The sequence below is a fragment of the Gadus chalcogrammus genome, chromosome 8, assembly GCF_026213295.1.
Source record: "Gadus chalcogrammus isolate NIFS_2021 chromosome 8, NIFS_Gcha_1.0, whole genome shotgun sequence".
Lineage (NCBI taxonomy): Eukaryota > Metazoa > Chordata > Actinopteri > Gadiformes > Gadidae > Gadus > Gadus chalcogrammus.
Window position 1 is genome coordinate 14745683 of NC_079419.1, and position 13023 is coordinate 14758705.

At 48.2% G+C, this 13023-nt stretch overlaps 1 protein-coding gene across 18 annotated transcripts in view; it reads right to left on the bottom strand.

The window, feature by feature from the left end:
* Positions 1-235: 235 nt before the first annotated feature.
* The window catches only part of dlg1b (discs large MAGUK scaffold protein 1b), a 64370-nt gene continuing 51582 nt past the window's right edge, over positions 236-13023 (bottom strand). For 4 of the 18 annotated variants that reach the window (XM_056595838.1, XM_056595841.1, XM_056595840.1 and 1 more), the window contains 13 exons: positions 12528-12726; positions 11510-11612; positions 10784-10898; positions 10384-10560; positions 10017-10116; positions 6684-6783; positions 4840-4881; positions 3614-3664; positions 3184-3285; positions 2651-2823; positions 2243-2352; positions 1866-1957; positions 236-1770 (listed from right to left, as the gene is read on the bottom strand). In XM_056595838.1, the coding sequence (XP_056451813.1) occupies positions 1664-1770; positions 1866-1957; positions 2243-2352; positions 2651-2823; positions 3184-3285; positions 3614-3664; positions 4840-4881; positions 6684-6783; positions 10017-10116; positions 10384-10560; positions 10784-10898; positions 11510-11612; positions 12528-12726 (1471 nt within the window). In that variant the 3' untranslated portion in view covers positions 236-1663. Of the gene's footprint in view, positions 1771-1865; positions 1958-2242; positions 2353-2650; positions 2824-3183; positions 3286-3613; positions 3665-4839; positions 4882-6310; positions 6345-6683; positions 6784-10016; positions 10117-10383; positions 10561-10783; positions 10899-11509; positions 11613-12527; positions 12727-13023 lie in introns of all 18 variants that reach the window. The other 14 variants (XM_056595836.1, XM_056595844.1, XM_056595849.1 and 11 more) reach the window with 9 other exon arrangements.

Genomic DNA, 13023 nt, shown 5'->3' on the forward strand with positions numbered 1-13023 from the left:
GTTTATAAGACCCTCGCATCAGCATGTGTGTGTAGTTATCAGGTTATGGTATCGCATATCTTCTCGTTCGAGCCCTAAAATCCCCATTTCATAAAAAAGGCTACGACTGTTGAGTGACATGTCAATTACATGTGTTAATTAAGTGTTTTTTAACGGACCCAAAAGCAATAACATTTGATCTTCAAAGTCTCAAACGGGTTTACTGTACTACTGGTACATTGATGAACAAAATGCATCTTTTATGTAAACATGTGAAATATATTCAAGGGGTCCTTGGCAAATAGTACCTGTACAGGTGATCCGTGAGAACGTTAGGGGACACCTGGTGATCAGCCTTTAATGTAGCGGTATCAATATTTATAAGTTGAGTGACCAGAAGCTCTAGTCAAAGCATGTGGACAAACGTATTCATTCATATTTGAAACAGGTTAAAAGCTGTTTAGATTGCTCAGTTTGATTGCAAATAACACACAAGTACACCCCCACAACTTGTCAACTTTTTTTATTCCGATTAAAAAAGAAAATTAAAAGACAGACGCGGTGGTGATAACAGAAAAGAAAAATATATATATATTCATATTCAAATATCTTTATACCTTTCTATTTCATCTTACGATTAACAATGCAAAGAAAATAAATCCCGTAGTAGTGCTCAAGTCAAGTTCAATATAGACTTTTATTATAACAAAATAGGCAGTTTACCAAGGGTTGAATCTCATGTACAAGGATCTTAAATCTCTGTTTGCATCAGCGTTCGGCAGCCCACACAGCGATGGACGCCTGGAAATGGCGGTTTCTTATCCGCGCGCCTCAATGACTTGGGACGCCAAAGCGCTTTGATGGTGAAAGAAAACAGACAGCACACAAAATGGCCGCTCCGCCAGCGTGCACTTGCTCCTGGGGGGAGGGGGGGTTGGTCGTCTGCACAGTGATACACCCGCTCATCTGGTCAGAACTTGAGTCTCGTGTCTCTGATCCCGCGACCTCTGACCTTGTAGCGTTGTTCTTGCGTGAAATGTGTCTGACCCGGAGGAGGGGGGGGGGGCAGTGTCCAGGGTTCGAACGTCTCCTTAGTGACGGTCAGGAGGAGGGGAGTGGGCCAACAGTGTTAGGTATTAGAGGCCGGTCGGTCACCTAAAGCTCCACTTGGTGGGAGATGACCAGCAGGGGGCAGTCTGAGTGTGTGTGTGTGGAGGACAAGGAGGTTAAAAAGAGAAAATTTAAAACTAAAAAGCGCAGAAGGAAGATGACGAAGGACCTCTTGACCACGTGCGGGAGGGGACCAACTTGCTCCGCCTCCTTCTTCTTTTACTTTATGACTCCTGAGAGAGAAACTCTGCCCCTCTTTGTTTAAGTTACGCTAAAAGCCCCAGAATTAATTAAAATCAAGAACGATAAAGGAAAGAAAACGGAAAGTCCTCTCCCTTAAACATTAAGGAAGCGTACCGTAGTCTGGGCGACCTCTGGCAAGGCCGTGTGTGTGCGTGTGTGCGTGTGTTTATGTGTGTGTCTATATGTGTCTTTTAGAGAGAGAGGAGAGGTTTCCATATGCAGCAGTTGTCTTAAAAAAAAAGCTAAATTATAAAGAGTTGAGCGGTGTGCGTGTGTGTGCGCGTGTATGTACGTGTGTATGTGTCTGTGTCTCTGTGCATGTGTCTGGTCCTCATAACTTCTCCTTGGACTGGATCCAGATGAAGGGGCCGGATTGGTCCTCGATGATCTGCTTCACAAGGTCGTAGATCTCTTCCAGGGTGTCTCCCTGGACCACGGCTGGAACGAACACACACACACACGCCTTATTAGACTTGCCTTTACACATACACAGACACAGTACCCCCTCCGGGGAGTAGGGAGCGCCGTCCCACCTGTAAAATGCTCGGTGAACTCCAGCTCCAGCTTGTTGGCTCGGTCCAGCGTCTTCCTGCCCTGCTCCTCCGTCAGACGCTTGTTCATCTCCCTGAACACACACCAGGACAGGCTGTCACACTGCGGGCTGCGTACTGCGGCCCGGGCTAGTACTAGGGCAGTGCCGTCAGTCGTTGTGGTGCTATGGTGGTCCTGTTTCCTCTATTGTAGTTTTACAGTAGTATGGTTTTATGGTAGTAAAATGGTCATACTGTATGACAGTGTGCACTATTGTAGTATAATGGTAGTATTATGGTACTATGGCAGTACTGTGGTGATACGTTGCTTCTGTGTGTACTAGTGTAGTATAATGGTAGTACTGTGGTTGACCACTTACATGATGTTCTCCACAGTCTTGGGCTTGATGAAGACAGCGATGGGATGAAGATGAGCCAGCTGCAGCCTCTTGATGGCGTTCCCCGACACGTCCAGAATACAGTGTTTCCCCTGGAGACACCATCACAGCAGTTAACATGGAGACACCAACAAAAACGTTACCATGAAGACACCACCTCAACCGCTACCATGGATATTAGACCAAGAAGCATATTGTGTCACCATAAAGACACCGTCACAACCTGTAACCATGGACACAGAACCAGTTACCATGGAGACACAATAATGCAGTTGTCATTTACAGCCAAGTAGGTCAGAAATTCAATAATACAATTAAAATAGAATTCAAACAAAATACCGAATAAATAAGGAAACGGGTCAAATTGAAGGTGTGTATTCCCAGTCCCACCTTCTCGGCCACCTGCCGGACCGACTGGACGCTGGTGCCGTAGAGGTGGTTGTTGTACTGGCCCGCCTCGATGAACTTGTGGTCCTGGATGTCCTTCTCCATCTGCTCCCGGGACACCATGAAGTGGTAGTCCCGGCCGTCCACCTCGTAGTCCCGCTTGGGCCGCGTCGTGTCTGCCGCACAACAGAACCTCCTTTACACTCCCCTCATTTAACACTCGAGTCGAGTGCGAACAGCAGTGTACAGGAACCTAGCAGACGTGATTCCAGCCAGTGGTGTGGGTCCCCAAAGGAGGGAGCCACAATCAAGACATGGCAACACTGAGGGGGTTTTCATTGGTTTGAGTCCACTTCTAACATCAGGTCAGAACACTGAGCCCTCTCTGGTTCCACCCCGGTTCCTTCCAAACCGAACCATTCCCAGAGGTAACATCCATTAGTTAACATTTAATCCTTTTGGAATTCTAATCAGACACTAAAATGAAATGGGTAATAAAGGGGGTGTGGCCTAGCACCACAGGGGGCGGGGCTTACGCGGAACGCAGGAACCAAACTTGTCGGGGAACTCTGAGATGAGGTCATCGTTGATCCGGTCCTTCATGGGTCCCAGGATGATGACCGGACGGGTGTAGTTGACTGGTGGGGGGGAAACCAGCGTTATGGCCAAAGGCAGTCACAAAAAAACAAGTCACTGCCCCCCAGGAAGTAACGAACAAACCAGTGTTTGTACAACAGGAAGTTTTGTAACAAACCATTGTAAGAGCAACAGGAAATTACCCAACAAACCAGTGTTTTTACAACAGGAAGTGATGTATCAAACCAGTGTTAAAGCAACAGGAAGTGCAAACCATTGGGCTGATTAACTAAATGAATCCAGTTCTTCCATCGGCGGTGTGATTAATATTGAGCTACGATGTTAGATAATACCTTTAAAAATCTTTATTGTGGCTGACAGTAGACTCACCTTCGTGCTGGGTGACTGGTTCATAGGACAGGACGTACTCCTCCTGGCCACCTAAGGAACCCACACACACACACTGAGGTTACAGCAATACACACACACCCACACCGAGGTTACAGCAATACAAACACACACACCAAGGTTACAGCAATACACTCACACACACACACCGAGGTTACAGCAATACACACACACACCGAGGTTACCGCAATACACTCACACACCAAGGTTACAGCAATACACTCACACACACACACCGAGGTTACAGCAATACACACACACACACACCGAGGTTACAGCAATACAAACACACACACCAGGGTTACAGCAATACAAACACACACACCAGGGTTACAGCAATATAAAACACACACCAGGGTTACAGCAATACAAACACACACACCAGGGTTACAGCAATACACACACACACACCAGGGTTACAGCAATACACACGCACACACCAGGGTTACAGCAATACACACACACACACCAGGGTTACAGCAATACACACGCACAGAGTTTACAGCAAAATACACACAAACACACACTGAGCTTAGAGCACAACGAACACACACACGAACACACAAACAGGTTAGAGCACAACATACACACACAGGTTATAGAGCCATACACACGTTACAGCAATACACACACATACACACACTGAGGTTACAGCACAACACACACACACTGAAGTTACAGCCGCAATCCGCACACACTAAGGTTAAAGCATAACACACACACGGCCCTGAGCAGCGAAATCTCCACTCATTGCAGTTATTGATTCTCTCTGCCACACATTCTCTTTGCCACACATTCTCTCTTTGCCCCACACACACACACACACACACACACACACACACACACACACACACACACACACACACACACACACACACACACACACACACACACACACACACACACACACACACACACACACACACCAGGGTGAGTTTGTGTGATCGAGGTGAAGGACAGGTCATGCTGTTATTGCCCTTAAAGACGTCTGCCATCCTGGTGAGAGCCATCAGTTAGTGGTTAGCATTAGCATCAATCTAACCTGCTGCTACGTAGATGCTGATTCACAGACGCCGACATACTCATCCACTTAGAAGCCTTAGGGCTCAGATCATTAGTTAGTTTTAAAGGGCCAGCAGACGCTGCCGTGGTTCCTGGTAGTTAACAGCCAGTAGAGTTAGTCAACGGTTTGGTTGGAGAACACTTACGGTAGCTACTCTCACTATCGCTGGCGTTAGACGTCACATGGTCTGGATTCATAACAAACAAACAAAAACAAAAACAAAGAAAACAACACGGTCAGGGGGTGGAGGAAAGTTATCCCCCATTCAAAAACATCCCACAATGCATTGCAGCGTTCCGTCGCCGGCCAGAAGACTGTGGTGGGTGGAGGTTTTAGTGAAGCAGGGAGGAAATAAAGACACAGTCTGTGTAAGATGACATCACCACCAGCCAGAGACACCAGGTGAGGGAGACGGAAACGTATTACAGAGACAGACCCACAACCCTGCAGCCAGGCCAAAAGACACCTGGGCAGCAGTAGGAGTTCAACCCGGCCGTCACCATTAATTTGAAGGGTACAACTGCGATCATTTTTAACGGCAGGTCGTCCTGGTTCCAGCATGGAGCTCTTACTGCCAGCAGAACAGCATTAACGGTATGGATGTGTGACCTATCCTTCACCTCCTGAACACCAACCCATTATACACACCGACACACACACACACCTACACAGAAACACATACCCACAGATACAGAAACACACAGCGACAAATACATAATGACAAAGAAACCCACACCTACACCCACATAATGAAACAGAAACACACACAACTACACACACACAAGGAACAGGAATGAACTGGCTGAGCGCTGCTTCATGCTACTACTGAACCAAGAGTGAAACGACCCCAAAGTTAAATCATCAAACTACATCACCCAGAACCCCTCTTCCACCTTCCCTCCATTGAGCAGCTGGTCTTGGACATTTTCCCACATGGTGCCATTGTTTCTTGAGCTTATTAAACGACGTTTAGTTTTACGTTTTTCATTTACATTTCTGCATTTTATAATATATCATATTATGCATCTTGTTAAATGTCCCACTTATTTTTTGCACGTTTTTATTATTTTTTTATTTATATATATATATCTTTAATTCCTTTCAGATTCCTGTATTTTCTACTGAGACCATCTCCTTCATTTCCTGTCTGGGATTAAAAGAACATCTTATTTTATCGAGCCAGTAGTTGCCTGCTACCTGTGTCCGTTTCAGCGAGCTGAATGCAAGCGAAGCTAGTGGAAAAAGCTTTCCTCTACGGCAGCACAAACAGGTGTGGCGATGATTACACAGCAGAACAAACAAAAAACCTTTTTTCCATTTCCACACATTTTGATCCAGCACTAGCTAGCTAGCAGCGCTCAGCTAACAGGAGTGAAGTGCTTCAAAATATTTGTCCTCAAACTCAGGGCTCCAAACCTTTCGGTTTGCTAATGATTTTTATTACATATACCAGTCCGAGCAAGTATACTTTTCTTCTTTTAATTTCTTCTAGTTTTGTTTTGGAGGTTTGATGACCAGTCCTTTGATGAGAACCAGAGGACATCAGCGTTCAGTAGGGGGCGGAGCCTACCAACAGCCGACGTGGCCGGGTAAGGGGGGAGGAGTTAAACACTTACTGTGGTTCTTGTTGAGCATGTCATCCGAGGTGTCCTGTGGAATAAGAGACATGGGAGGAAACAGCCAAAGAGACACTGGTGTTACTGGAGGTCAGCCACAGAGAGAGAGCGAGACGGAGAACGAGAGAGAGAGAGAGAGAGAGACCAGCAGACACTGGCCTCCACGCGGTGGCCATTTTGGATCAATGCGAGTCGAACCATCCGAGCCAACTGTAATTCCGGGCTTCCCGTCACTAAAAGGGACTTTTAGGAGTGATTTGAGGGGGGGGGTTTGACGTTGGCGACGGCGGCTCCCGTCTCTCTTGCCGTGGCTGACCCCGGCCGTGGTATCGGACCGAGCGACCCCTCCCCCCACGCGGCGTGCTGTACTTACGTTCCCCGTCGCTGGTCTCCGGCTCGCTCGCGTCCTTGCTCTTGTAGAACGGAAACTTTCGTGAAAAAAGGTTCTTTTTACGCTTGTCATTGAGTGACTGCTGGTGGTGGGGGGGAGGGGGAGGCAGTGAGGGAGGGGCGGGGGGAGGGGAGGGAAGGGGGAGACAAACATGAGGTGGAGATGGAAGACAATGAAGTAAGGACCACCACCCCCCATGAGAGAAGTCAAGGTAGAAGGACAGAAGGTCACACGTAGTTTACCAGAGTAGATCCAACCTCTACTAGATCACTCCTTTTCCATTTTGAACAGGGTTGACCACGTCTTCATTTATTAACTATCATCACCATAATCTCCAATGCAGAGTCACACACAGAGAGATATCTGATAAAAAAATCTTCTAAAGGGGCTTCTGTTAACAAAGCTACAGTTGCAATGTCCTTGTAGTTCAATTAGCCCTCATCTCGGCAGGTTCCAGTCCTCAGAGTCAAACCTGAGGACCAGTAGAGTCCAGCAATGGTCAAGCCCTCTGGTCTAACATCTAAACACTGAGTCGCTCTGACCTACGAGGAGCGCTCAGATGGCTGTGCAGATGGAGCAGGCCTGCAAGAGGGCCCTACAGCGAGGTGTGAGGGGAGTACGGGTGGGTGAGGGGGGGGGAGGCAGGTAGGAGGAGCCCTGGTGAGAGGTGGAGGTTTAGGACGTGCTCCTCCCTCAGGGTGGAGCAGGAGCAGGAGGAGGTAGGGATGGGTAATGACGTGCAGGTGGCATGCAGAGACCAGGGGAGAACCTGGACTTAGGTTAGGATGCTTGGGGAGTAGGAGGAACCTTGGTTGAGGTTCTGTTGGATGGGGAGTAGGAGGAACCTGGGTTGAGGTTCTGTTGGATGGGGAGTAGGAGGAACCTGGGTTGAGGTTCTGTTGGATGGGATGTAGGAGGAACCCGGGTTGAGGTTCTGTTGGATGGGGAGTAGGAGGAACCTGGGTTGAGGTTCTGTTGGATGGGATGTAGGAGGAACCCGGGTTGAGGTTCTGTTGGATGGGGAGTAGGAGGAACCTGGGTTGAGGTAGAGTTGGATGGGATGTAGGAGGAACCCGGGTTGAGGTTGGGTTGGATGGGATGTAGGAGGAACCTGGGTTAAGGTTCTTTAGGCAGGAGACGCAGGTTGGAGGCTATGGGTTGAAGGTCTTCACTGCAAGTTCTACAAGTACACTTCCTGTCACATCAGATGTATGATTAATAACTCAACTCTAAAAAATATCTGTCTGGAACCTAACTTGGCTAAAAGAGGGGATAGATAGTGTGGGGGCAGAGTGATTGCCTTCCAGCTATCTCCAGGTTTGAACCACAATGACAAGGATTTTTCACACTGAATCATATCTGACGTTTCTATTCTTAACACTTAACTTGGTTTCAAATAAAAAGTTATAATAATAGGGAGATGAGTCGGAACAAGAAAGAGAGGGAAGGGGGGAGGTCAGTGAGGAGGGTCATGGGAGGTGTGGGGGTGCACAGGGGTCGTTCAGGGATCAGGAGCAGACAGTCAGACGTCAATGGCAAGCGTTATCGAGGGGGGAGGGGTGTCACTCATGCATGTTTTGGTGTCCCCTCGGAGTGGCGTGTTAGGGGGGGGGGGGCGCAGCGCAGAGTGGCGACGGCGGTGGTCTGGCGACGAGGGTTACGAGAGGACGAGGTGCGCCACCTGGTGGCGGTTTGAACGCACGAAGGGAGCGAAGACGCTGCTGGACACGGGTTATGACGAAGAAACGTACAAGAGAGGAAGGGGGAGGTGAGGGGTAAGAAGACGATCCACACACCATGCTGTTGATCTGCTGGGACGACTGCCCCCTGCTGGAGGGCAGGGGCAGTTCAGTCCACTTCAGAATTAACGAGGGTAGATTGAAAACTGGTTTGGTATAATTACAAATATGGTTGGATCTTTCCGTTATCTTGATTTTTGGCATTACATCAATATAAATATATATATATACCGTCACTGTAAAGCAATAGAATAATAATCATTTAACCATTTAAACACTATAAAACGATACATATACGGAGCACTGTTTTCTACAGCTGTCTAGATCTACAACTTTTACAACTGCAACATAATACCATCTACACACAGGGCAGGAAACCGGTTACCCACGGTTCTAGAATGTGATACAGGTGTTCTAGAGTCTGGACTGTGTTCTAGGGTCTGTACTGTGTTCTAGGGTCTGGACTGTGTTCTAGGGTCTGGTCTGTGTTCTAGAGTGTGGACTGTGTTCTAGAGTCTGTCTGTGTTCTAGAGTGTGGACTGTCTTCTAGAGTCTTTCTGTGTTCTAGAGTGTGGACTGTGTTCTAGAGTGTGGACTGTGTTCTAGAGTGTGGACTGTGTTCTAGAGTCTGGACTGTGTTCTAGAGTCTGGACTGCGTTCTAGAGTCTGGACTGCGTTCTAGAGTATGGACTGTGTTCTAGAGTCTGGACTGCGTTCTAGAGTCTGGACTGCGTTCTAGAGTCTGGACTGCGTTCTAGAGTCTGTCTGTGTTCTAGAGTGTGGACTGTCTTCTAGAGTCTGTCTGTGTTCTAGAGTGTGGACTGTGTTCTAGAGTGTGGACTGTGTTCTAGAGTGTGGACTGTGTTCTAGAGTGTGGACTGTGTTCTAGAGTCTGGACTGTGTTCTAGAGTCTGGACTGTGTTCTAGAGTCTGGACTGCGTTCTAGAGTATGGACTGTGTTCTAGAGTATGGACTGTGTTCTAGAGTCTGGACTGTGTTCTAGAGTCTGGACTGCGTTCTAGAGTCTGGACTGCGTTCTAGAGTCTGTCTGTGTTCTAGAGTGTGGACTGTCTTCTAGAGTCTGTCTGTGTTCTAGAGTGTGGACTGTGTTCTAGAGTGTGGACTGTGTTCTAGAGTCTGGACTGTGTTCTAGAGTCTGGACTGCGTTCTAGAGTCTGGACTGTGTTCTAGAGTCTGGACTGCGTTCTAGAGTCTGGACTGTGTTCTAGAGTCTGGACTGTGTTCTAGAGTCTGGACTGCGTTCTAGAGTCTGGACTGCGTTCTAGAGTCTGGACTGCGTTCTAGAGTATGGACTGTGTTCTAGAGTCTTGACTGTGTTCTAGAGTCTGGACTGTGTCCTAGAGTCTGGAGTGTGTCCTAGAGTCTTGACTGTGTCCTAGAGTCTGGAGTGTGTTCTAGAGTCTGGAGTGTGTCCTAGAGTCTTGACTGTGTCCTAGAATCTGGAGTGTGTCCTAGAGTCTTGACTGTGTTCTAGAGTCTGGAGTGTGTTCTAGAGTCTGGAGTGTGTCCTAGAGTCTTGACTGTGTTCTAGAGTCTGGACTGTGTTCTAGCTCACCAGAAGGTTCTGGACGGGAGGTTCTGGACTCACCCCTCGGTCTCTGGACTTGGCGTTGAACTTAACCGTTTTGAGTCGCGCTCTCTCCTTCTTCTCCACCCTGGGCACACAACAGAGAGTGTGAGACTGTGTGCGTGGTACAGTGTGTGTGTTACATTATGTGTGTGTGTAACAGTGTGTGTGTATGTGTGTTACATTGTGTGTGTGTGTGTGTGTGTGTATGTGTGTTACAGAGTGTGTTTGTGTGTGTGTGTGTATGTGTGTTACAGTGCGTGTGTGTCGGAGTTACAGTGCGTGCGTGTGTGCGTGCGCGTGTGCGTGTGTGTGAGTTACAGTGTGTGTGTGTGTGTCTGTGTGTCTCTCTCACCGTCTCTTACTGGGGATGACCCCCACCTCCTCCGCCTCCCCCTGGGGGGTGAGCTGCCGTGCTTGCCACCACTCATCGTCCGAGGCGTTGACCACGTGGAGGATGTCCCCGAACTTAAAGTTCAGCCCCTGGCTGGGCAGCCCCGAGTCCTTGGTCTTATCGTAGTCAAATAGCGCCCTGCACAGAGAGACAAACACACACCATGTCAAGCACACACAGGCAAACACACAGGCAGACACAAACACACACACACACACACAAACCGACACAAACATACAGGCAGACACACAAAGGCACCGAGAAACACAGGCACACACAAAAATGGAGACAGAAAGCCAGACACACAGACACAATGTTCACTGGACGGAGGCCTTGGCCACAGCAGCGGTGGTGCTGGTACCTGACGTAGAGGGTCCTCTTCTGGCTGGTTCTGAGCGAGCCCGACCCTGAGCTGATACTGCTGCTCATCATCTGCTCCCGCAGGTCATGGATCTTGGCCTCGAAGCGGCTGTACTCTGGAGACACGATGACAAGGTGTACGGGTGAATGAGGACCAGGTGTATGGGGACCAGGTGTATGAGGACTAGGTGTGTACAGGTGTATGAGGATCAGGTGTATGGGGACCAGGTGTATGGGGACCAGGTGTATGGGGACCAGGTGTATGAGGACTAGGTGTGTACAGGTGTAAGAGGATCAGGTGTATGGGGACCAGGTGTATGGGGACAAGGTGTATGAGGACTAGGTGTGTACAGGTGTATGAGGATCAGGTGTATGGGGACCAGGTGTATGGGGACCAGGTGTATGAGGACTAGGTGTGTACAGGTGTATGAGGATCCGGTGTATGGGGACCAGGTGTATGAGGACCAGGTGTATGAGGACCAGGAGTGTACAGGTGTATGAGGACCAGGCGTATGAGGACCAGGTGTGTACAGGTGTTTGAGGACAAGGTGTGTGAGGACCAAGTGTATGAGGACCAGGTGTTTGAGGACAAGGTGTGACCTGGTGTGCGAGGACCAGGTGTGTACATGTGTTTGAGAAGCCGGGGGGTACAGGGGTATAGGCGGGATGTGTGCTGAGATGTAGGCGGTGTGTAAGGGGCCCAGGGGACCCAGGTAGTGGGACCTACCCTCCGGTCGGTAATGGGCCACAATGGTGACGGTCTGTCCGGCGTTCTTCAGCGCGGCGGCCGCCTGCTCGTGAGTGGCGCTGCGCAGGTCCACCCCATTCACCTGGAGACAGGGTATGTTACAGTGTGTACTTTAGTGTATTAGTGTCTGTTAGTCTATTAGTGTATTATGTATAAAGGCCTAATAGATTGTGTATTAGGGCTGCTCGATCATGGGAAAAATCCTATTCCCGATTATTTTGGTCAATATTGAAATCACGATTATTCAAACGATTATTTTTGAGTCATGTTGTATTTATTCAGCATGTCTCTCCCAAAAAACAGAAAATGTTCCAAGCTAAAATAAATTACAGATATGTAATATAAATTGTATGAATCGATTATGTTAATTATGTGATTGTTTGACGCTAAAAATCAAAAATCAAAATCGATTAATCGCCCAGCCCTAGTGTGTCTTAGTGTCTATCAGACTGTGTATCAATGTGTCTTAGTGTTTATCAGATTGTGTATTAGTGTCTATCAGACTGTATCAGATTGTGTATTAGTGTCTATCAGACTGTATCAGATTGTGTATTAGTGTCTATCAGACTGTATCAGATTGTGTATTAGTGTCTATCAGACTGTATCAGATTGTGTATTAGTGTCTATCAGACTGTGTATCACTGTGTCTTAGTGTCTATCAGATTGTGTCTTAGTGTCTATCAGACTGTGTATTAGTGTGTACAAGTGTCTATCAGATTGTGTACCAGTGTGTGTTAGTGTGTATAAATGTCTATCAGATTGTGTATTAGTGTGTATAAGTGTCTATCAGACTGTGTATCAGTGTGTCTTAGGGTCTATCAGACTGTATCAGTGTGTCTTAGGGTCTATCAGACTGTGTATCAGTGTGTCTTAGGGTCTATCAGACTGTATCAGTGTGTCTTAGGGTCTATCAAACTGTGTATCAGTGTGTCTTAGGGTCTATCCGACTGTATCAGTGGGGCCCATCAGATCGTGTTGCGCTGTGCTCAGTGCTTACAGACACCAGGCGGTCTCCTCTCCTCAGCTCCCCGCTCAGGTCGGCCGGCCCTCCAGCCAGGATGAAGGAGATGAAGATGCCCTCTCCGTCCTCTCCCCCTACGATGTTGAAGCCCAGCCCCGTCGCACCCCGGTGGAGGACCACCTTCCTGGGCTCCCTATTGGTCAGGACGACACCGCCCAGCTGTCCGTCATCTGGACTGTAGGCCAGAGACTCAATCACCTTGATCTCTCTGCATACCCGTCATCATGATACTAGCATGTCACAAATCAATCATTTGGTCTCTTCTCCATCCCCCTTTCATTAATCTGTCGTATTATCTGACCATGTGCAGGTGGTGTTTTGGTGTAATGCCGTGGTTGACACACTAGAGTGTGCTGTGGCTGCACACAGACACACACTTATCCCCTTTTAACCACTCAGTGCTAAGTGCTGGCTGACAGCAGAGAGACCGGCAGAGAGAAATAGAGAGAGAGACAGTCAGGTAAGGGCGTTT